We start from the raw sequence: 26265 nt of genomic DNA, 5'->3' as shown, positions 1-26265 counted from the left end.
TTTACCCACATCAAACTTGTCACCTGGTAATGCAGCTTCCAATTGGGCAAGGAAAACCCTCCTCTTATTCTTGCATCTTGTAACAGCTTTATTTTTATTCTTGCTTTTTTACCCTGCCAAATATATTTCAACACAATTCTATTTAAATCTTCAAAAAATTCTTTCCCTAGTTGAATAGGAATTGTCTGGAATAAATATAAAACTCTAGTTAATATATTCATCTTAATTGTAGATAATCTCCCAATCAATTATAGTTGCAGTTTTTCCCATTTTATCAAATCTGTCGCAATCTGCTCTTTGAGTTTAACATACTGTAGTTATCTTCCTTCAGTGTACTACATCTTGATGTAATATGTATCCCTAAATATTTAACCTTGTTCGTGACCTGTATTTTAAAATTTTCTTCCAACTCTTTCTTTCATCTTGCTAACATATTCTTTATTAATATCTTTGTTTTGTCTTTATTTATTCTCAAACCTGCTACTTTTCCATATTCTTCTATTTTTTCTATTTGGGTGCTGTTTCCAATGGGTCTTCTAATATAAATACCAGATTGTCTGCAAAAGCTTGCAATTTATATTCCTCCTTTTTAATTTTCATTCCTTTTATTTCTCTTTCTTCTCTAATATTCCTGTTCAACACTTCCAATGTTAACACAAACAGCAGAGGCGACAATGGACAGCCTTGCCTTGTCCCTTTCAGAATCTATGGATTCTGTTAATTCTCCATTCACCATCACCTTTGCAGCTTGTTCATGGTATATTGTTTTAATGGCTTGGATAAATTTTTTACCAAAGTCCATTTGTATCAATTGCAGTAAAATAAATTGCCAACTCACATTGTCAAAGACTTTTTGTGCATCTAGAAACACCAAGGCCATTTGCTTTTCAAGATGTGCATCATTCCAGAGTATCCAAAATAATTCTCACATTGTCTTTGATTTGTCTCTTTGGCAGAAATTCATTTTGATCAGTACGAATAAAATTATTTAAGTATCTTTTTAGTCTTTCTGCCAAAATTGAAGCAAATATTTTATAGTCTTGAGTTCAATAGAGATATAGGTAATAATATATAGGTATAATTTTTAACTTGCTGCAGGTCTGTACCTTCCTTCAGTATAAGTGTAATGTATGCTTCTGACCATGTTTTTGGTATTCTTTTCTTCAACATAGCTTCATTCATAACTTCTAACAGATGAAGATTCAATATTTCCTGAAATGTCTTGTAAAATTCCGCTGGCAAACCCTCTGGACCTGGTGCTTTCCCAACATTCTGTTTTTTAAGGCTTCTGTTAATTCCATCATTGTTATATTTCCTTCTAACATGGTTTCAATATTTTTAGGTATCTGAGGTAGGTTCGCTTTCTGTAGATAATAATAATCTTCTTAGTAAATCTAATGTGAACTTCTCTTGGTAGTCTATACCTTGTGGCATATCTTGTATTGACACGAAACACTTCATTCATCCCATCCATCATCTTTTCTTTGGTTATTTCCAGTGCTTCTGCCAATATTTCTGCCATTATTTCAGTAAGGTTTTCAGCTTTTCCTTCTTCTATATTTTGAAATCTTAGATAAAATTCTGATTTATCTATCTCCCATCCTAATGGTTCACATCTGCCCTTCTCTACATTGCTCAGTCGAATATCAATTTTTCCAATTTTCTTATCTCTTTGTATATCTTCAATTTTTTAAAATCTGTCTTCATATTTCATCATCATCTGTTAAATATTTCCACTTTCTCATCTGTCTTTTCAATTTTTTGCTCAATCTTCTGGATTCCTTGCATAATCATCTGTAATGTCACTTCCTTCTCTTTCTCTTTTTCCTGTTGTAATATTGTCTGTATAGATTGTTGTCCTCCAGATGGTGAGGGGATTGGTATCGAAGAAGCTGGAACTGTTGTCTTTCTACTCATCTTATAATGCTTATCTGTAAAGAAAGAGAGAGAAAAAAGAAAAAAAGAGGAAAAAGGAAAAAAAGGAAGAAAAAAAAGACAAAGGCAAACAGTTGCCACTCCAAAGGAAAAAAGGAAAAAGAAAGTCTTCTGGCACTTGTATACTTAATCCAATTAGTTACAATGGTAAATGTAAAAAGTAAAAAAATCAACGATAAAAAAGAGAAAAAGAGAAAGAGAAATATTCTATATGTTCCTCTTAATAAAAAAAAAAAAAAAGATTTACATTCTGGTTCCTGGTTTAAAAAGTCCAAATCCAATTAAAGAGAAAAAAAAAGCCCAACTGCGGGGAGGGGTAGAAAGGGAGGCAAAAGGTAAAAAGCAATTCTCATATAAAACAAGCCTCTGCCGCCAAATATCCAAGACTCTTTGATAAATCAGTTTTTCAAGGTCACTTCAATCTTCTTTCTTTCAACTTCAACTCCAGCTATCTGTTCACAAATGAGCACCTGAATAAACAAACTGCCATACTTATCTCTATCTTTTCCAATACACAGCTCAGAGTCCTTGATTGTAACACAAACTAGTGAAAGAAAAAAGAAACAATGTATCCAAGCCTCTGGGTGGCAGCGCTACTTACTTTCCTTCACTTTCACTTCCCCCTCCTCAATCTACAGCCAGGAACTAAAAGAAAAAAAAGTAAAATATTTCCCCCCCTTTTTTAAAGGGAAAAAAATCTTAAATCAAGCAGAAGAGTGTTAATCAAAAAAGAATTTTCGAAAGGATTGTTAAAAAAAGGAGAAAGAAATACAAACAGAAATAAAAAGATTAACAAGTACCAGTCCAGCTTAAAGTTAAACAGCTTTGCCAAGTTCAAAATTCCAATAAAAAGGGGGGAAAAGAAAAAAAGCTTTCACTTTAACAATTAATCACGCCACTTAAACTCTTTTCACTGTTAGTCCACTTTAATTTTTGCAGGGTGTTCTCTCCAAGAAATAATAAGTAAAAGTTCATCTCACCAAACTGACACACTTTCTTCCAATCTCTTCCATTCCGGAGCTGTCCCAGCTTCAGCAGCTTGGAAGGCTGCCTCTCCGCCACCAGCAAAAAGAGCTTTCCCTGGATCAACCAGGGACTTTGCGACTTCCCTGGGATCAACAGGATGTGCCCTTGTCAATCACCGTCTCTACGGGACGATTTAGGTCCGTTGGGACCAACCAGCAGCTGAGATATCGACGGTGATCTTGGAGGATCAAGATCGCCCATCCAACCACTGCGCCGCCAGCTCTGCCCTCAGTCATATATCTCATTTTTTCTATGAGTTTTACTTCTTTATAACTGCTATTCTAATAGCAAATCCTTCATAAAAGTTATTGCATTACAGTCTTGATTAAATTATCTTTCCATTGATATATAATTTTATGGTACTCCAAAAAATGGTGTTATTAGCCATCAAACCTCAAAAATACATTTTTCCAAAAGGTTTCCACAATTTTTGGCAACAACTGTATTGCCATATTCAGATTAAATGGAATGGGGAAAGGGAAAAGAGAAGGAAATTGGTTTGTCTTGTGACATTATCAATAATTCCACTGTATTATTTCAATATTTGCTTATAAGAACTATATGAGTTGGTGATTCTCTGCCTAATAAGTTTCAGTGTCAGAGAGAAAGGATTAAGTAATACACAGCTAGCTATGTGTGTGCTTACTAATATTTGCATTTTATGTTATCTACCTAGTTTTGTATTTTATAATGCCTGCATGACATTGGGGAAAAGCAAGCAAGCAAGCAAGAATCCTTCATGCTTTTGTTGAATAAATGAAAAATACATTTTACTTTGCCTTTAGGTTGGCATCCCAAAGGGCTTCTGGTTGCTCATCTGCATGAACACAAGTCTGCAGTGAATCGTATTAGAGTCTCTGATGAACATTCAATTTTTGCTACATGCTCAAATGATGGAACAGTTAAAATTTGGGACAGTCATAAAATGGAAGGCAAAACAACAACCACTAGGTAATTTATAATATTTAGAGATGCAGATTTAATTCTAGGAGTATCTACCATATAGTTTATGAAATTAAAAAGCATAGAAAAATGAATAGAAAATATGGTTAGGGATCAGCAGGGAGAAAGAAGCATGCTTACAATATTTGAGAAACCTTTGTCTTTTTTCATACATGGGACTAAAACATTTTAATTTTTTAATATTAGGATACTGTACGGTACATAGTCCTACTTCATTGGGTCAGTTTGAGGTACTGCAGTTTTCTACATTATAGATAATTAATTATAGAGATAAAAATTCAATATTGGTTTTTTAATGAAGACTTTTTGCCACTTCAGTTTAATTCTAAGGGGCTTAACAAACAAGGAAATATAATAATACAATGCAAAAATAAAATAATTATAAACAAGTATGAAAGAATAGTGAGCCTAATGATATAATAAACACTAATATTAGTATCTCCGTGTGTTCCAATTACAATAATAGCTGCCTCAGTTCTCTGATGCTCTGGAACATTAATGTTGTTTAAAGCTTATATTAATAGTGAAAATACAGATGTCATTTAAATGGAGTTTCTGCAAAAAAAAGTGCTCACCTCTGGCCAAATCATCATATCATTAGAGGTAGTGTTCACTTAATGACAAGTTGCTTAGCAACCATTCTAAATTACAATGAATCTCCCAAAAGTTTCTTAAGACCCAGATTTCAAGTTGTGATGCCTGATCATGTGAATGCATTTTAAACACTTGGCAACCAGCCTACATATACTGCACCCTTTGTTCTCATCATCACAGTTTATGAGTTTTTTGACGGAAACCAACATTTGCTTCCAATTTCTGGCAAAAAAGGTCCATTTTAAAAGCCAGTATAACTTAACTATCATAATTCCATGCTCAATTACAATCATATATTGAGATCTTCTTGTATATCATTTAAGGAATGGTTTTTCCCTATATCTTGAATGCTTATATAGGACTGTGGAGACCTTTATGCTTACAGTTGCACAAACATTGACTCTCATGAGTTTCAAATTGATTGGTCAATCAATTCACAGATGGTTTTATAGAGACCTCAGTGCAAACATCTAGGCTGTGCATGCAGATACTTATCTTTAAACAATAACACATGCACAATATTATAGGGAGCAGGACTTCTTACTATTGCTTACACATTGAGCATTTTAGGTTTTGTAATACCTGAATAGAGCTAGTGTTATTTTCTTTGATTGTTTGGTATCAATCTCACTATTAATTGCCTAGGATAAAACCCTTGATTAAATCATGCGTATAATATAAATTCATTGAAATCTATTTGATTTCAATTATCATTCAGTTTTGTTTAAGAAAGTATTGAAAACAATTGAAAGGCTCAGTATTAAACAACCTGTCCAAAAAGTTCTTCCTCCTGAGTGGGAATGTTCTTTTCTAAGCTTTCACACTTAGCTCAATGCTTTTGAGACGTGCTGCAAAGGTACGTAAAATATGCTAATTTTTTTCCAGAGTTGTGACCAGTAGGTGTATGTAACTTTAGTTTCAAATCTTTGAAGTCAGCTTTTCTTTTAAAGCAAGGAAGTAGAGTTCAGTTGTGAATAATAATGATGTACCTATTGCTCTGATATTATATAAGCAATTTTATTTTACACGCCTATCTCTTCAATAAATTAAAAATTAAAACCCATTAACCCTCATTTTCCAGGCAAGGTTGCCCTTATCTCTGTCAAAGAACTACTGTGCATACATAAATTAAATACATGTTCCAATTTGTTGGGTTTTTTTGCCTGGAAATTCTGGGAATAATAGCTTTATGATAGAAATAATGATCTCTTAACAGAGGATCCTTATTAGAAGGGCATCTTCTCAGAATTTTATGCCAGACCTCATAATAAATGAAATGTATGTAGCTCACTGTTGTAATGACGAGGCAGTCGAGGTGTTTGATCATGATCACATGAATCATGATGACTTTATTGGAGTCTAGTCTTGTATTTATACACATTTCTAGTAATCCTCTAACATTGGTTAACTTTGGTTGTTGCTCAACCTTTGTTACTGTCTAGCATAGTAATTAACACAATTAACTATCTCTAGTTAAAGTCTAACACATGTTTACTTCCTCTCTAATCCTTCTTTGCATTAGTGATTTTGTTTGCCTGAGTTGTATTTGCTTTTGTCCTTATCTGAGGTTTGCCATCCAAGATAATGACATTCCTGCAATTACAACTCTACATATCCTCGTTTTTTATTTTAAATGAAGGATTCAAAGATTTATGAATGTATCTCAATCGTAGAGGATTTAAAGAAGAGGAAGTAGAATGAAACAATGTAAACAAATTTGGAATACATTGAATAAAACAACAGGTTACAATTAGTACAATAATAATAATTATAACATAAAAGAAAAACTGTCTGAGCCAAGACCAATCAGGGAGCCAATTGGTTAGCCACTCAAAAGGTGAGTACTGAGCATGGATATTATTTTGAATGTAGGATTGTAAATTGGCAAGCTCATCCTCAATAGTTTTATTCAATGAATGAAAATGCACAGCACATCCATGGTGTCCAACTAACTTACAGAACCCGCCTTGACGGGCTAAAAGATAGTCTATGGCAAAACGTTGCTGTAAGACATCTTGATTTAAGTCTTCTATTTCATGCTGCAAATCACGAATAATAGCAGCAGTAGCATTGATGGATTTTTCAAGTCTGCAGGTGAGACCAAGAATAGATCGTCTGTTTTCTTGAGCAATTATGCCAGGATAAGAGGCTAGAGTAATGACTCCTGTAATGGCCCCTGCCATTGCACGGCCAAATGTAGAACCAGAAGACAATTGTGTGTCAATAATAACTTCATCATTACATGTAGGCCCCAGAGAGAAACGCCGCTGTTGAGTTGATGGGAGTGTACCTATTTGAACAGGTAGAGTAAAATAACCTATAGCTGCACATTGATAATTCTGAGGATGCACATTGGTGGCATATTTATCAAAAAAGAACCACATATTAGGATCTTTAAGCTGCCATCCAGCGCATATCGATCCTGTATTAGAGTGATCAGAGGCATTAAAAATAGGAAAATTGTTAGGATACATATTAGGAGCTATATTAAGTCCATACAAAGAAGAATTAAAGGTACCTGACAACCAATAGTAGTTAGAACAATAACTATAATTCCCCAGCTTTTTTAATATGTGCTGGGCAGCATCATAATCAGACCAATTATGAAGCCAAGTGTGTTTAGCGTGACAACAGAAACACAGACCCCTTGTAAATTGACTAACTTTCAAATAATGCCAACGACAGAATTCAATTACATAGGGGGTTTAGAAAATAGCCAGGAGTGTGAAATAGATTGTAATTGTGGGACAATAAATGTAGAAGACATGATCAAGTTAGGGGTAAAAGAAATTTGACCAAATGCCATTGGGGCTCATAGTATAAAATAATATTTGTGCCATGGGTCATAAACATGTATTGGGCATGACGAACCCACAAATTAGGGTTAAGACGAACCACAGAAGTGTCATTTTGAGCAGAAACACCATTAACCATAAACAAGAAAATACAAAGCAAAATTGTAACAGAATTAGCAGTAATAATAGCAAAAACAGCAGCAACAAGATTTTCAGGAGTCTGAGGTAATGAGGCCTGTTGCAGTTGTTGTTGAGCTTGATATGTAGTAGATTTAACCTGTCCCCAAGTGATGGGTTGCGGGCGCTTCGACCTTGGAAGCTGGACTTCTGTGTTCAGATGAAGATTGAAATCCAGAATCAGGTTGTGAAGGCCCTGATACCATGCCATGATACAGACGAACACAGCGCGCTGGAACCCACACTGCTTGTCTAGTAGAAGGATCTTCCATGGCAGTGTAACCACAACCCCAGATGATCAGCGATGTAGGGCCTTTCCAGGTTGAATCTGGAGCTTGGCGATACTTTACCAAAGGCCTTGCTAAAGATTCAGTAGTTCGAAAATGCAAATTAACAGGTGAGTCTGCAAGAGAATCTAAAAAGGTTAAATAATTCCAAGTATATAATGCTACAGCAATGAGATTTTGAATCTTTCGCAGATGGTAAGGGCCAGACTCAGTTTGTAATTGTTTTTGAAGCAATGCCTTAAAGTATGATGAGCTCGCTCAACTATAGCTTGACGCTGAGAGTTGTAAGGAATTCTGTGCACTAAAGTAATATTCCATTTCTGTAAAAGGTTTGAAATTCCTTACTAATATAAGCTGGGCCATTATCAGTTTTCAACTGAGAAGGCCGACCCATCACAGCAAAAGAGGATAGGCAATGAGAAATAACATCTGAAGTACATTCATGTTTTAAAACAGTAACCCAAAGGAAATGTGAATGAGTGTCAATAGACGTGTGAAGATAACAGTATGGCTTAAAAGTTGAAAATTGAGTTACATCCATTTGCCAAATTTGATTAGCTTGGGTTCCTCGTGAGTTGACACCTACTGGAAAGGGAACTGCCAGTTGCTGACAAGCTGGACAAGCACGGACAATATCCCAGGCTTGAGATAATGAAATTTTAAATTGCTTTGCAAGCGATTTGGCAAAATGACTATCAACAGGATCAACAAACAAAGACACAACATCCTTTAAGGATTCATCTGCCTTCTGATTTCCTTCAGTCAAGGCATTAGTAAAGAGAGTATGACTTCGAATGTGTTCTACATACAAGGAATACAAGCGAGTTTCCAAACTATTCTTTAAAGATAAAAACAAGGATAACAAATTCTTATCCAAAAAGAGAGCACAATAAGAAAAATGAAGAGATTGCATAGCTAAATACACATATTGAGTATCAACAATCAAGTTAATAGGTTGGTCATTGAGCAATTGTAAAGCTAAAATCACAGCAGCCAGCTCAGCACGTTGAGCTGAAGTCTGCGTGGCAGTAAATTTAAAATACCATTGTTGTTGAATCTGCCAGACGACCACACCCCTTGTTGGTGAGCCATCAGTAAAAACTTTAAGAGCTTTAGAAATAGGATTTCTAAATGGAAGAAAAGGCCAGATTTAAAGTAGTAGTAACCACTATTCTAGGATCCTTGGGTAAAGAATATAATAAGTTTCCCACATATTGAGAAAAGGCTATCTGATATGATTCTGAAATCATCATCAAATGCTCATGTTCAACTTTTGTACGAGTGAAAGCTATGCTAATGAGATCCTGTCCTGTAAGATGTAAGACTCTTTTACGACCTTTAATAATCAAATCCTCTAATGCTAATGATTGATAAGGATAAATGTTTCTAGGCGGAGTAGCAGACAAATTAATCCAATCATGAATGTTGACTGCTTGTGGAGAGGCATTAGAATAAAGACATCCTGTGGGTAAGGGTGCAGTAGGAAGAATAGCTAAACAAAGTCCTATTGTTAAGGATGTTATCCTGTCCACATATCGATGCTTAAACTTATTCAATATTTCTTGAAGGCATGTTCTTTGAAGATCAGTTAATACAACTAGATCTCCTGGTGCTTGTGCCCCCTTCAAAGACTGAAATAAAGACAACATATCACCAGTTGTAATGTAGAAGAATGAGCACGCCCAATTAATAATGCCAAGTAATTTTGCCATTGTACTAAAGTATATGATTTCTGTACTTGTAATTCAGGAAGAATTGGAATGGAGCAATTATGCAACATTCTATGTCCTAAGTAGGTATAAGGTTCTACCTTTTGAATTTTTTCTGAGGCTATATACAGTCCCTGTTCTCAATATATCATCCATATAATGATAGACTAAATAGGAAGGAAATTTATTCCTAAAGGGTTGAAGAGCATTATCCACTTAAATATTGACAAAGTGTAGGGGAATTAAGCATTCCCTGAGGCAACACGCACCAATGATATAGTTTTGTGTGCATGCTATTACTAAAAACTCGAACAGTAAATGCAAATTTTTCTTTGTCTTGGGGCTGCAAAGGTATAGTAAAAAAGCAGTCTTTAAGATCAACTACCAATAATTTATAAAAATTAGGAATTAAGTTAGGATTTGTTAGACCACATTGTAAAGGACCCATGTTTTTATAAAGGATCAAATCCTGCAAGAGGCAAAATTTCCCATTTTACTTTTTTATAAAAAAAACAGGAGTATTGCAAAGACTATTAGAAAGTTCTATATGACCAACAGCCAATTGTTCTTGAACCAATTGTTGTAAAGCAGCAAGTTTTTTCCTTGATAATGGCCATTGTTCCACCCAAACCAGCATAGAACAGAACCATTTAAGAAGAAGAGCCATCATCAAGAATCAAATGTGCATTAAGAAGAGAAAAGATATCACTGCTCCAAATATTAGTATGAATATATAGAATGTATGGTTGTAGGAAAAAAGACTTACCAACAGATGTTGTAACATTAATTTCTTGAACACTCTGCCAAGCAGCTGTAGAACCTCCTATTCCCCACAATGAAGAAACTTTTCATTTTTGCCACTGTACTGGCCAATGTAAAGAGATGACAGTAACATCTGCTCCAGTATCCAATAACCCTTGAAATGGTTGTTTATTTAGGAAGAGTGTTAATAAAGGACGAGAGGAGTTCAGCTGATGAAGTAAACCTACAGATAAAAAAATTGATCCAAATCCTGCATCCACATGATTACCTATACCAGGAGATGGATTTTCATATAGAAGAAGAAACAATTGAACAACAGAAGAATTACAAGGAAGAACTTGAGGAAGATTCGCCCAAATCTGAATCATGAAGATACCAGTGTAATCTGAATCTATTACACCAGGCACAACAAAACAGCCCTTTTTGTGTGCAGAAGAACGAGGCAAAAATAAGCCAACTAATCCTGAAGGAAGAAAACCTTTAAATTGAGATGAAAATATTTTAACTTCTAAAGGAATTTTAAACTCAATTTCCTCTTGAGTGATTAAATCAATCCCGGCGCTACCAGCTGTGGCTAGGGCGGAGTGAGAGAGACTGCTGAAGCAGTCAGGTAATATTTGCTTCCAATCTTCAGGAATCATTGTATAACCATTTTTTATTCCTTCTACAAGTCCTTTTGTAAAATTACCACTAATCCCATAGTCTGTACCTACCTTTTTTAACTCTCCTAAGATCTGATAAGGCAGACCCTCCCATCCTGCTACTTGCAATCCAAGCTGTGGTCCCTGACCAGGATGATATTGTACTGGACAAACAGACACTAATTCTGCAAGTCCTGTTCCTGAGACAGAGGCATCATTTTTCTCAACCATTTTCTGAAAAGAAGACTGAACAATAGAGTCAGGAGGTTTTTGCCCTGTATCTGCAGCAGCTGAGGGAATGGAAGACATATATTCAGGTGAAGAAGGAGGATAAATGACAACATTAGTATAACGTGAAGGTGGAGGTGTTAAAAGAGAAAGTTCATTGTGACCAAATTTTTCAATTGCATATCTACATAAATGCCACACCTGCAAAACTTCTATTTCTGCTCTAGGTTCAGTATGCAATGTTTTTCCTATATCGTTCCCAATCAGTTAATTTTAAAGACCCCTCTTCTGGATACCATAAGCACTGAGCTGCAATCTCCTGGACCAGCCTTAAGAGATTTTTCTCTGGTACCTGAGTATTATTTTTCTTCAACAAATAGCCTAATTCATCTACATGCTTCCTTTGTTCCTCTGAAAGCAAAGACCCCATACTTACAGAAACCAATAATGGTTGAGAAACCCCAAAGGGTTGAAGGTGCACCAAATCCTTGCCGGATCGGTAAGAGGGTCCCTGTTCGGGCGCCACTTGTTGTAATGACGAGGCAGTCGAGGTGTTTGATCATGATCACATGAATCATGATGACTTTATTGGAGTCTAGTCTTGTATTTATACACATTTCTAGTAATCCTCTAACATTGGTTAACTTTGGTTGTTGCTCAACCTTTGTTACTGTCTAGCATAGTAATTAACACAATTAACTATCTCTAGTTAAAGTCTAACACATGTTTACTTCCTCTCTCTAATCCTTCTTTGCATTAGTGATTTTGTTTGCCTGAGTTGTATTTGCTTTTGTCCTTATCTGAGGTTTGCCATCCAAGATAATGACATTCCTGCAATTACAACTCTACAGCTCACCATGTTCTTTATCTGTGTAGCATGGAGCATCAGGAATTTCATTGTAATTTTGGATTTTTTTCTATGACTTATAACAGATCAATTTTAACATATTCTCGGATTGGGGGACGTGTAACAACACTTACTTTTTGCCAGGGTTCTCACTATTTGGCTATAGCTTCAGATAATGGGTCCATCCAACTTTTTGGGATTGAAGCTTCAAAACTCCCCAAATCACCTAAGATTCATCCAATACAAAACAGGTATGTGTAGTGTTTATGTACAGTTTTTATTTATTTCCTATTGATTATCTGCTATGCTTACTCCTAAAGTTAGCAGTAAGAATACAAGACGGGTTATTATGGATTTCACTACTCAGCATATTTCAGCAAGAGCTGTGGAGCTAACATTTTCGAGAGGATGTCTAGATTGGGGGAAACTGTAATAGGACTTTTGGGAGATATTTCATTTAAAATATATACAAATGTTAAAACTAAATTCCGGTACACGTATTAATGTTATTGTGCCTGGGGAAAAAATTAGTTACTTTACGCTTTAAGAGAATATATTGCTTTTGTCCAGTGACTTACTGAGGTTGCTTTTTCTGCTCATTTTCAGAATGAGCTAAACTAATATTTACTAAAGATAATAAATCCAGAATTAGAGCTACAAACTGTCTGCTACTCCAAAACTAGTAAGGTTAAAGACAAGTCCTTGTCCTTGCTTAAAGACAAATCACTAGGTGCATTTGAAGTTATGACAGATTCTTCCCTGAAATTACTTACAATCCTATTTCAAAGTTAAGTTTGCTGCAGTTTCCCCACAGTCATTCACCATTATGACCTGCCACAGGGATGCTGCATCCCTGTGGAAAGCAAAACAGGGTGTTTCAGGACATGTGGGGAGGCCTTGAGAAGTCCAAAACAGACAGGCTTGACTAGCACTAGGTCTCCCTCATCCCCAAGGTACCCTGTGCTCCACTTAATGATGCACACATTCATTTAACAACTGCGTTAGATAAAATAGGGTATGGAAGTCATCAAGCAATGTTGTCTTGCTTAACAATCATCACTATTTGTGACTATAATGGAAAGGCTTCATTACAATCATAGATCAAGGACTACCTATATTAATAAAAGCTGTAGGAAATATTTTTCAAGGGTGTTAACCATGATAAATTTCAATGAATAATGTCTAGTTCTTTTTATTTTATCTAGGTTTTTAGATCAAAAAGATGATGGCTGTGTGGTAGACATGCATCATTTCAATTCAGGAGCCCAGTCAGTGCTGGCATATGCCACTGTGAATGGTTCCTTAGTGGGATGGGATCTGAGATCCTGTAATAATGCCTGGACATTAAAACATGATTTACGCTTGGGACTTATAACCTCATTTGCTGTTGATATACATCAGTGCTGGCTCTGTATTGGTAAGTGTTGTTTTCTTTTAATGAAATAATTATATTATTAATGTGTAAATAAAATTGTTCTTTACCACATGTGCTGAGTGCAGATGATAACATGCAGATGATATAATGGCCAATTTAGATTGGTTCCTGGTAATTGAATTGATCTGGGTTCAACTCCCACTATTTCTAGTGCAAGAAATAATATTACAAGAGCAAATTAAATAAACAATCCTCATCTTACAACTGGTCATTTTACAACTGTCCAGAGTTATGACAGCCTTGGAAAAAGTGATTTACAGCCAGTAAAGCTGTCATAAAATGTCCACCATCACCACCTGTAATCACATGATTGCTTTTTGGGTGCTTGTCAGTCAGCTTACATTTATGACCGGTTATAATTGTTGACAGTGATTTTTGACATTCTTTACTATTTTGCTTCTCTCCAATAAAGAAAAACAATGATTTGGAATTACGACCACATAATTTGTTTAATAACTGCCATAAAAATGAGCATAAAAAATCACATCTGATCACATGGGTGCCTCAACTTAAACCACCATGATTAATGGCTGAAATTTCTATCCAAATTGTGATTGTAAGTCGAGGACTACTTGTAGTCTAAATTTCTTTGCAACTGACATAAACAGCTATACATAAATAATAAAAAGAAAATGTATCTTTAAAAATCATATGGACATCAGTGCTAGAAATTGGAAGACATTGCTTAAAATGCATTATGTTACTGATCTGTTTACATTTTTCTTTCAAGGTACAAGCAGTGGGACCATGGCATGTTGGGATATGAGATTTCAATTACCAATTTCCAGCCATTCCCATCCTTCTAGAGCACGGATCAGGCGGCTACTTATGCATCCTCTTTCCCAGTCATGGGTGATTGCAGGTACAGTTAATCATCTTTAAACATCCAAATGCTTTCAGATTTTATGATTACTTTAAGTTACTGGAATAGCATAACATAGCATAGCATAACATAAAATATAACACAGCATTACAGTATAGTACATTGCAATATAACATAACAACATAGACAAATTGCTGAGGATTATCATCCTCAGTCATGGGTTTACTGTATACAGAGAGCATTTATTTTAGATGAGACGGGCTGGAATTAGTTAGCTTACTTTATTGTCAATGCACCTCGTACGCGAAGTCAAACACCATCTTCAGTGCACATCATGACCATGACAATCAAAATAAACACAAACACACATCCTTCACCCTCCACACATTGAACCGAAAACCCCCGACACCACACCAATACTGCACTATACAGCAGAATTCAAAAGAGCTACTGCCCTGGGATAGAAGCTGTTTTTCAGCCTATTTGTCCTTGTTTTTATTATTCTGTACTGTCTGCCAGATGGTAATAGTTCAAAAAAAGGGTTCCCAGGATGAGATGGCTCTTTGAAAATGAAACTTTCTTAAGGCAGCAGAAGCTATAAAACTCTTTCAAAGAGGAGAGAGGGCAACCAATGATCTTCTGGGCAATGACGTTAACCCTCTGGAGTGCTTTCCTATCTGCCACTGTGTAATTGGCAAACCATACAGAGGTTCAGTAAGTTAAAATACTCTCTATGGTGTAGCGGTAGAAGATCAGCAGAAATTTTTCATTCAGTTGTTGTTTTCTGAGAAGTCTCCAGGTAGTATAATCTCTGCTGGGCCCTTTTGACCAGTGCTGCAATGTGAGCATCCCAGGTCAAGTCCTCTTTTATGGTAACACCCAGAAACTTAAAACGTGACACTTGCTCCACTTACTTTCCATTGATAAGCAAGAGCTGGATGTCTGATCTGTTCCTTCTATAGTCCACTATAAGCTCCTTGGTCTTATTGGTGTTGAGGACCAAGTTATTGTCTCCACACCATGAAAGCAACTGGTCCACCTCATCCTGATAGGCAGATTCACCCCCCACCCCCCCGGAGATGAGTCCCACCACTGTTATATCATCTGCAAATTTAACAATAGTATTCAGAATAGAATTCAGGTAAATGGCAAAAATTCTCCTTGAATCTGGGATCATAATAAGAAAAGAGGATTAATAGGAGGCATACTGCCTCACTAAACATCTATAAATGGCAACAGTAGAATGTAGGAAGGTAACAGAACAGGTGGCAATAGTGGAATGTAGGAAGAAACCAAAAATGTCAGTGGGTAATCAGGCCATGCTGTCAAATTATAACTGCTATTTGTTATTGTTAATATAGCTGTTCAAGGCAATAATGAAGTCTCCATGTGGGATATGGAAACAGGTGATCGACGCTTCACATTGTGGGCTAGCAGTGCTCCTCCTCTTTCAGAATTACAGGTTTGCTTCTGAACTTGGGGTAAAACATTTCATAGTGTAGATTACTGGTTTTAAAAGAGCTAGATCGATACTAATGCTTTTAATAATGAAGAAGCATATAAAACACATTCACCATTTCTTTCATTGGGTGCCTATGCATTTTCTGGTGTAATTCAAAATGCTCATGTTTACCTATAAAACCCAAATAGCTTGGGAGAAAAAGTACCATAAAGTGTGTAAAAAGAGTACCATCTAGTGTAAAAAAGATGATTTGAAATCATCTGGAGAAACTCTTTCAATATTGGTAATGCATTTTTAAAAATGTTAAATAATCAAATCTAAAATATGATTTTTAATTAACACATAATTAGGTGATGCTGCAAATGGGTATTTGCAATGAGTTAATCATGCAATACTATTTAAACTATTTTGAAAATCTTTCTTTCAATATTTTAACCCCAAGGCCTGTATGTTTAATACATGTTTCTGTCTATTAGCCTTCATCTCATAGTGTTCATGGAATATACTGTAGTCCAGCAGATGGAAATCCTATATTATTGACTGCAGGTTCAGACATGAAGATAAGGTAAATTATTCATTAAAGATAAGATAAATGCATAAATTGCAGGGGAAATTTAAAATCCATCTTACAAAGTACAGAGAAATGTCATCCAATATGAAGCAACGTTTTTATCCATTCCGCATCTCTGAATCTTTGTCACACTTGTTGTGAAAATTTTTATCCAATGTGGTAATTGTTAATATGTAACACAATACCTGATAAGAAGCTTTTAGCAGATGTACTTCAACATTAAATTGATTCAATTTAACTATTTCTGGGGATTCTGGTTTAAAGAGAGATTGCATGGATAATTGACAATTATGGTAGCCTGACAAATTAAAGAATAATTATACAGTCCCACCATTATCTTGCTCAGTCTGGCATTGCTGAAAAGTGGTGCAAGCATAGATTAAAATTTGAATTAAATGAACAATTCTATCATTCTTCATGGATTGTGTGCTTCTCAAATGCACTGACAAACATACGATTAATTTGTAACTACTTTCTAGTGACAAATATTCTTTCAACATTTTCCAAGTTCTCTGTACTCTGATAGTTTTTCATTGGCATATGTGTTTGTAGGATACACAAATGCATTTTATACAGCAACTGATATTGGTTGTCTGTATTTTACTCTTACTCTTCTTTAAATTGCTGTTCTGTAGCCAGGCTGGGAACATTTCCAGCTTTCGTTTTCCTTTTCAAGTTATGCCATTGTAAGGACCAGCCTTTTCCCCCCACCCCCTTCAAAATATAAGTATGAACCCTTGAAAACTTTGTATTTCAAAAGGAATCTTTTTATTAAAGAGGGGTAAAGCAGGTGAAAATTTAGAGACGAGTCTGGGGTCCCTCAGGGCATGCAACTAAGGTAAAGGGAATTAGAACCACTCCCTGCAGTTCAATGTGGATTCCACCAATCCTCAGGTGTGAACATGTTATTATCCCACTGTCTCTGAGAAAGCAGATAAGGAAAGGTTCCCAGGAGTTATCTTCTGGTGCTGCAATCCACATGGCCCCTTCCCTTACATTCCATGAAGAGGTGAGTTTTTTCCAGGCATCTGGGGCACCAGGCAACGGTTATAAATTGTGTAAAAGGTTATACAAAGCCAATGTAAGAAATAGGATATTTAGGATGCATAGAGAGGAAAAGAATTAAATGTATCAAATCCAACTCCCTCCCCCCCCCACTTTCTTCCATCGAAGAATGGCAGACACACAGATCTGACAGCCATGTTATATCTGTAAGCTTTCATATATTGAAAAAACTGAACATTAATTATTGTGGAATGAAAGAACAAAAATGGTGGCAATTTCATCTTAATCATTATTCTTGGAAGCATTAGACATATCTTCATATGACAGATATGGATGCAGTATTTCTCTATCTGCTTAAAATAATATTTTCATGAAAAACCATATCTTTATCAGTTGACTATACCTTCACTAATTAGCCAGTTTTTATCTAGTTCTTTGTAGTATTTTTAAAAATCAGTTTTTAAAGTTATATTTGCAAAATAAACAAAAAAACAATATGTTTCTTTTGAAACAGATTTACATATTTTGGTAATTTAAAAAAGTGTAAAGCTGGGTAATAATAAGAGTCTCAGAGAGGGATAGAAATAATTATTGAGCATGATGCACCAACCTTATTTGATTATTTAATTTTTTGAACATATATTTTGCTTTTGAGTAAACATGGTTAGGATTGAACTGCTGGTCTTGGAAATATATGCATAATTAAATATCATTCACAATGTACATTCTTTTAAATACTGGGATTTGATTACTAGTAACAGTTAAACATGAAGTAATAAGTAGATACTAGATACAGAACTTAACAGCTTATTCAAATTATTGCTTTTGAGGTGTTTTTTGTTTTTCTTTCGTTTGTTTGTTTGTTTACTGCAGATTCTGGGACTTAGCTTACCCTGAGAGATCATATATTGTTGCTGGAAGTTCTAGCTCTGCATCAGTATCATATTATAGAAAGATAATTGAAGGCACAGAAGTTGTTCAGGTACATTAGTTATGGTTTTTACCCAACTCATCCAATTTCTACACATTGCTAAATTTATTTGTAAGATTCATTTAATTTCTCTAGCATAGAACTTAAAAGGTGCTTCCAGATGGAGTACTCACTATCCCCAATTCTCACATTCACCACCATGCTCAAGCAACTTCATGCTTTATTCAGCCTTCAAAGTCTTAATTTCAGCATGTTTTTGTAGTTAGAAAATCCCTTGGCCAGAAATCATATCCATTCATTCATCACATCCATATCATGTCATGATATTTTAAATTAAATAGCTGCCACTTCAGCAGGCCAAAAAAAGTCCTATATTACATTGTTAGCTGTAACTCTCTCTTCTCATGAAAGTTAATGGTGTTTTTGCATCAGCCACTTTTCTTGAATATAACTATTTAGTGAGGCTACTGTATTGAGGGATGGGAGAGGTATTCATATTATCCCAGATTGGTGGTGAGAAAGCTGGGTATAAAATGCTATAAAGGTAGTTTATTTAAGAAAATGTATATGACTGCCCAACTCACAGTCAGTGATTCTGAGTGGCTTACAAGCATAACATCTCAATAAAAAAAATTATAAAATCAATAATCTGCCATGCCCCAAGCAACAATAACCAAACAAGCCACTTGATGGGCTACATATCATTCTGGAATCCTCAGGCAGATTGGCAGAACCACATTTTCAGGGCCTTGCAAAAGAGTGTCAAAGTGGAGAACATCTTTGTAAAAATGATATTCCACAGGGAAGAAGCTAGAATGGAGAAGGCCCTTCTTTTGGTCCTACCAGATAGGTGTTCTTAAGAGAGGGGACCTGAAGAATTCCCTGCCTCCCCACTCTGTTATTTCAAACACATCTAATTGGGAAAATGTGGTCATTCAAATAATCTGATCCCAAGCCATGATGGACTTTAAAGATGACAACCAACACCTTGAATTAAATTAAAAAGAATTTAATAATTGTAAATTTTACTTTACAATAAAGTAATGTTGCAATGTTTTGATAGAGCATCTCATTAAAGCATTAGCATATGTGCTTTTTTAAAAAAAAAGGCAATTAATTAATTATCCTGTAATAATGGAATAGAATATTTGTAGATCAGAGTTGAACTGTGCTGTCCTTTGTTCTCTCTGAGCTTGTTTGTCTTCTTGCAGACATTTCATTACATACTTTAGCTGCTTTTATCAACAGCTAAACTCAGAGAGCATCAAGGACTTCAGCAAATGTATAACAAATAAACACATTTAGTGGTAAAGGATATGAAACAAATTTCCTAGTTTTAAAATAGAGAATTAACAAACTGATTTAATATGGGAAATCTTATGCTAAAACAACAGTTTTTATAGTTTGGCGCTTCTATTTCATGGTTTTCTGTCATCAGGAAATTCAAAATAAGCACAAGATGGGACCTACAGATGAAACCCCTCGAAGGGGTCCTGAATCTTTACCAGTTGGTCACCATGACATCATCACAGACATTGCTACTTTCCAGACAACTCAAGGATTTATAGTTACTGCATCACGAGATGGTATTGTCAAAGTGTGGAAGTAACGTTTACACTGATTTATGTATGTAAATAATTGTAATAAGGAATTAGCATAGGATTAGTTTTCTTTGAATAATTGTTTCTATAGCACAGGGGACAATGGTGTTCATGAAAGTAACTAGTGACTCTCTTGTCAACAGTGATCACTAATACTAGTAGCCCTCTTGGAACCTGCCATTATATTTACATAGAATGATTCATGTAGCATTTTATCAAACTGCCAAACAAAGGAAATTGAAGTGAAGAAATTGTATTTAACTTTTTAACCATCCTATTCTTTGAAAGACTTTAGAAATTTGTTTATAAACATGAAAAAATGCATTAAGCTACATCAACAATATTTATGTAAGCTGACTTTTTTCAACAAAGCCAAGTAAGAGAGTGTTAACACAAAATTATTGCACTTTTGTTTCTGTATATTCAAACTCTGTATGTGTAATGTTGAAAATAAAGTGTTCGGATCACTTTTCTGTGTCAAAATAAAGTTTAATATGAATACTGTTCTATAGCCAAGTATGAGAATATGAATGAAAGTATCAGTTGTAAACTCTATTCGGGTTTTTTTTTTTTTTTTTGCACATTGCACCATATTTCTTTTATATAAACATTACAAAATTTATATGGCCTTTCAAGTCAGTGACTCTGGGCATCTTACAGATAATACAATATAAAATACAAAACAGCAGTAACACCTCACCCACCCAGACAAGAACAGTCAATCAAATAAGTTATTTGATGGGCTTACCATCTCACTCTGCATTCTTATTGCAAAAGCAGGTGTTCAGGGACTTGTGAAAGAGTCTCAAACTGGGGGGGCAGTCTTATATCTGCAGCAATGATATCCCATAGGGAGGGAGCAACAGTGAAGAATGCCCTCCTCCTTGATTCCACTAGATGTACTTTTTAAGAGATGGGACACGTAGAATTCCCCATCTTCACATTCTGGTGGGTTTGGTAGATATGACTGGGAAAAGACAATCCTTCAAATAACCTAGTCCCATGCCATATAGGGCTTTAAAGATAACCAGCATCATGAATTTTGGAGCTGGATGCAGCCAGTGCAGCTCCCACAAGATAAATGACACGTGCATCTAGACCAGCATAAAAACATGTGGGTCACTGCATTTTGTATTTGAGCCATGGTGGCGCAGTGGTTAGAGTTCAGTACTGTAGACTACTACTGCTGACTGCCAGTTGCCTGTAATTTGGCAGTTCAAATGCAGTATGTTTTAGACCATATGTGTTCAAACTTAAAACAGGCATATAGAGCAATTCCCTTCCCCCACCTGGGCATGTCTGCTGCTGTGCCGCCTTAGTAAAAGAATACAGCCAGTCATGAAAACAGTCAAAATCTGGCCAAAAGGAGCACTCACCCAGTTGCAGGATTGCTTTGAAACCACTGAGTGGAGTATATTTGAAAATCTACTGGTAGAACTGCATGAATACACTGACACTATACTTTCATATATTAAAACATGCACAGATAATTTAACAGTGGATAAGTCATCAGAGTCTATGGGAATTGCAAACCCTGGATGTCAGCAGAGGTACAGATACTTCTGAGAGCCCGAAATTCCGCCTTCAAGGCAGGTGACAGAGATAAATATAGAGGCCAGGGCAAATCTAAGGAGACGTATTAAGGCAGCTAAACAAATATAAAATGTGGAGAACCATCTAGCAGACAATGACCTGAAGCAGGTTTGGCAGGGACTGCAGCACCTAACCAACTACAAGGGCAACACAATGAAGAGAGTCAATACTGATGCCTCGGTGGAGGAGTTGAATATTTTTGCCCGCTACAAGGTCAAAAGACCTGACCCTGTACCCCCAACCCACTGGCCCTCCAACTTCCAGCTATTCACCCTGCATGAACACTAAGTGAGAGCTGTATTGACTGTGAGCAGAGAGTGTTGGTCCAGGAAAGGGCATAACTGGTGAACAATCCACATTTGCATTAAGGCCTTCCTGGTCATGACTGCCACCTGCTCCATGAACTGGAATTGTAAACCTAGAGCTCCCCAGTTTATGCACTTAACTCACCATGGTTCAAAACATAACTGAATGTCATCAGCATATTGATGATATCTCAGCCCATGGTGGCAGATGATCTCACCCAGGGAATTCATGTAGATCAGAGGTGACAAACTCAATTTCATTGAGGGCCGCATCAGGTTTGTGATTGACCTTGGCCAGCAGGATGTCACCATGTCAGGGAGCGCCTGTGGTGGCCCGAGTGCTCTGCCAGCAAAAATGGGCTTCCGAGCTCCATTTTCAGCTGGGATGGATACCTGCAACCCTCTGCCAGTGAAAATGGAGTTCAGGAGGGCTACATGTGACCCTTGTGAGCTCCATTTTCTCTGGCAGAGGCACTGTGGGCCGGTCCTTTGCCATTTCCAGGGCAGTCCCACAGGCCAGATCTAAGCATCCCATGGGCCAGATCTCCCCAGGCCTTGAGTTTGATACCCCTGATGTAGATGTTAAACAGAAGCAGAAAAAGTACCAAGCCCTGCAGGACCCACATAGCAAAAAATAAGGACAAGGCTTTTGCTTCCTATCAACACTGAAAGCAATCACAGAGGAAGGAAGTGAACCAGGGAAATAGAACTCCCCCACTCCCAATTCCTAAAATCCCTCCAGAAGCATACCATGATTGATAGTATAAAAAGCCACTAAAAAATTAAGTAGAGTGAGGATAGATACACTACCACCATCCTGCTCACACCAAAATTCATTTAAAAATGCGACCAATGCTGTTTCTGATCCATATCCAAGCCTGACTCCTGAATATAAAGGATCTAGATAATTAACTTCATCCAGGGACCTCTCAAAGCCACCTCAACAATTTTCTCCAAAAAGGGAAGGTAGGACACGGGATAAAAATGCATAATATGATGGAATCTAGCAATGGCTTCTTAAGAAGGTGAACCTGCTTCAGATGCCTCCACTAGACCAGCAACCATACCAGCATCTAACTGGAAACAAATCCAAACATTTTTGCTTTCTAGATAAACCAGCAAATTCTGCAGCATGCCACTTCAGATAGACCTCTGTATTCTCCTTCCCCAGGAGAGATGGCTCACCTTAAAGGGGATTGCTGGCCAATTATATAGAATAGAATAGAATAGAATAGAATAGAATAGAATAGAATAGAATAGAAGGAACCTTGGAGGTCTTCTAGTCCAACCCCCTGATCAAGCAGGAGAATCTATACAAGTGACTGTCCAGTCTCTTCCTAAAAACCTCCAGTAATGGAGCACCCACAATTTATGAAGGTAAGCCGCTCCCCTGGTTAATCGTTGTTCCCTGGTTAATTGCCCCTTATTGTTAGGAAGATTTTTTTTTCTTAATTCCAGGTTGCCTTTCTCTTTGATCAATTTCCAACCATTATTTCTTGTCCTGCCCTCTGTTGCTTTGGATAATAATTTGACTCCCTTTTCTTTATGGCAGCTTCTCACTGAAATGCTACTATCATGTCATCCCTAATTCTTCTTTTCTTTAGACTAGCCAGATCCAAAACCTGCAGCTGTTCTTCATGTGGTTTAGTCTCCAGGCCTCTTCTCTTGAACTTTTTCCAAGGTCTCAACAACTTTTTTGTAGTATGGTGACCAAAATTGGTTGCAGTAATCTAGGTGTGGTATTATTAGGGATTTGTAAAGAGACACTAATACTTCACGTGATCTTGATTCTATGCCTCTGTTTATACAACCCAGGATTGTATTAGCTTTTTTGGCTGCTGCTGCACGCTGCTGGCTCATATTCAAATGATCTCTACTAGGACTCCAAGGTTTCTCTCACAGTTATGTTTTTGAGCCAGGTCTCACCTAATCTGTTCTTACACCTTTGATTTTTCTTGCCTAAATGTAAAGTTTTGCTTTTCTCCACATTAAAATTCATTTTGTTGGATTGGGCCCATTATTCAAGTTTGTCAAGATCTTTTTGTACCCTGAGTTTGTCTTCTGGGCTTTTACTTAGGCTTTGCTACCCAAATTGCCACCAACTAGCCTTTAGTAGCAGCTATTACCCATATTCGATTGAGTTCATCTCTTGTCAGCACTCTAATCGTCTCTATCCATTTTATCCCTGTCAATTTCCCTATATACCATGCACAAGGTTATGAGTTAGAAGAGGTTATGAGTTAGAAGAGGTTGTATAGGCACAATCCTATCCAGAGCTCCTTCACCTCTTATTCCAAGCATTGACTAGAAGCTCAACAGAGCTATACAGCAGATCTGCAATTATAACCTCCAGTTTCTTCTGAAACCCATCAGGGTCCATTGTATCCACCTATTGGTCCCACCTCTCTGTGGGGAGGTACAACTCTGGATAGGTTGTGTCCATCTATACCAAGCTGACCATGACAGGGAGACCAAAGATTAATTCCAAGTCCCACAGGCAGTGCTCTAAGAAAACACCATGTCAGATGTGTGATCACAAGTACTAATCAGGCTTGGATAATCTGGGACAGGCCCATGGAATTAATGCTTTCCATGAAATCCTGAGTTACCGCCAACCTCACCTCCAGGGGTGACAGGTTGAAATTTCCCAGAATTATTAGCACAAGGAACTCAATTGCCAGATCTGCTGGACCTGGGGTGAGGTCCAAGAGCCTGGAATGGAAAGCTTCCAGGTAGAAGTGAGGTACAAGTGAGCTCCTAGGTACAACAACAGCAATCTCACATGATCCCTTGAACCCAATTTAAGAAAAAGGGTCACATAGCTGCCCATTTATGGAGTTATGCCTCTGGAGATTGTCAGATATTCTCTGATGACAATAGTGTTAGGGATATACACCCTAGCAGAACGTGCAACGGTAGTCAGGCAGGCAGGCGGATATGTGAGACAAACATTGTTGTAGTTTACACTCAGTAAAACAGATACAATGTGCTAGTTAAATAGTTTATTCCAGTAAGATTTATAGCATAGTCAAACAGTCCATATATCATACACTAAGTTCAGTCCATCCGGGGATTATTTATTAGCAAAGTCCAGTGTCGAAAAAGAGGTCAGTAAACTCACAAATAATCAGTCCAGTAATATATCTCTTTTTGCAGTAGAGATATGAAGAAAATCAAACCTCTTTTCTTCGTTCAGCAATAGCAGGGAAAACACGCAGTTATCACCATCAATCCATCATTGTCAGCAATCCAGTAAAAGCCAGCAAACAGTGAGCTCTCTTGCTCCCTCTTATGGTGATTTTACAACCGCACCCAAAATACATGTTTTACAGTTAAAGTGATACACACACTTAAACTCACTAACATAGTTTATATATATTATTTTACCCAAACTAAGTTAGGTAACCAATGTTATTCCTAACATTCTCCCCTTTTGGGTAATATAATAACATATATATCTATTTACAACTTTAACCCATAGTTTTCACAACTTTCCTTGTGCTTTACTGCACCTTGGGCTTTTGTAAAGTGATCAGCAAAATTTTCTTCAGTCATGCAATATTCCAGACTTATTAAACCATTTTTTACAGATTGTCTTACATTCAAATATCTAAGATCAGTATGCTTAGATCTCGTTTTTACAGCAATATTTGTAGCCAACCGTATGGCTGCTTACACTACAATGGAATCATTAACAGTTATTCCCATATCTAATAACAACTGTTTATACAGAATTAAATCAGTACATAATAAAGATAGACATGAAAATTCTGCTTCCATTGTGGACATACTTATGTGTTGCTGTCTAATTGACCTCCAACCAATCAGTGCTTTACCTAATAGTATAGCCATACCTGAAGTTGATTTTCTAGTGTTTATGTCTGTTGCAAAACTTGCATCAGCATATGCACTTAAAATCAAATCATCTTTTGGCTCCAAATACAATGCATAGTGCATTGTCTTTTTAAGATACCTTAATATATGCTTTAGCGCTTGCCAGTGACGTTCAGTGGGTTCAGCGTTGAATCTTGCCAATTGATTAACGCCATATGCAATGTCTGGCCTTGACCAATTGCTAATATACGATAAACTACCAATTAATGACTGATAAATAGTCTTATCGAATTTTGAACTTTAAGCATCAGTTCGGCAAAATTCCTGACTCATTGGAGTTTTTGCTGGCTTACAAAGTTCCATTTTATACGTTTTTAGCAATTGGTAAATTTTATCTTCTTGAGATATCTTAAAGCCACTCTTGGTTTTGTTTATTGTCAATCCTAAATACTGTCTTAACTCCCCTAATTGCTTTAATTTTATCCTCTTACTTAATAATGATATTATTTCAGTAGCTTCATTATTAGTCTTTGTAATTAAAGCAATATCATCTGTAAACAACAATAATAATGACACCGTTCCATTAGTCTCTCTCTTAAATAAACATGGCTTAAACCCTATATTGTTTAACTCTTTAACAATATATTGGTTCCATTCATAACCAGATTGCTTTAATCCATAGAGACTCTTTTTAAGTTTCCAACAGTCATTATTTTTATTATCCTTAATACCTACTGGTTT

The 26265-nt window shown here is 36.4% G+C and overlaps 1 protein-coding gene across 2 annotated transcripts in view; it reads left to right on the top strand.

Annotated features, from left to right (window-relative positions):
- PIK3R4 (phosphoinositide-3-kinase regulatory subunit 4) overlaps positions 1–20262 on the top strand; it is a 61936-nt gene extending 41674 nt beyond the window's left edge. Inside the window, exons 13-20 of one of the 2 annotated variants that reach the window (XM_087946072.1) lie at positions 3747–3912; positions 12051–12215; positions 13170–13381; positions 14130–14261; positions 15584–15684; positions 16161–16249; positions 18134–18242; positions 19630–20262. In XM_087946072.1, the coding sequence (XP_087802198.1) occupies positions 3747–3912; positions 12051–12215; positions 13170–13381; positions 14130–14261; positions 15584–15684; positions 16161–16249; positions 18134–18242; positions 19630–19800 (1145 nt within the window). In that variant the 3' untranslated portion in view covers positions 19801–20262. The remainder of the gene's footprint in view (positions 1–3746; positions 3913–12050; positions 12216–13169; positions 13382–14129; positions 14262–15583; positions 15685–16160; positions 16250–18133; positions 18243–19629) is intronic. The other variant, XM_087946073.1, reaches the window with a different exon arrangement.
- The last annotated feature ends 6003 nt before the right edge of the window (positions 20263–26265 follow it).

This window comes from Notechis scutatus, chromosome Z (assembly GCF_049901735.1).
Source record: "Notechis scutatus isolate UNSWTSFEM ecotype Mainland chromosome Z, rNotScu1.2, whole genome shotgun sequence".
Lineage (NCBI taxonomy): Eukaryota > Metazoa > Chordata > Lepidosauria > Squamata > Elapidae > Notechis > Notechis scutatus.
This window is presented reverse-complemented; position numbering and strand designations above follow the sequence as displayed.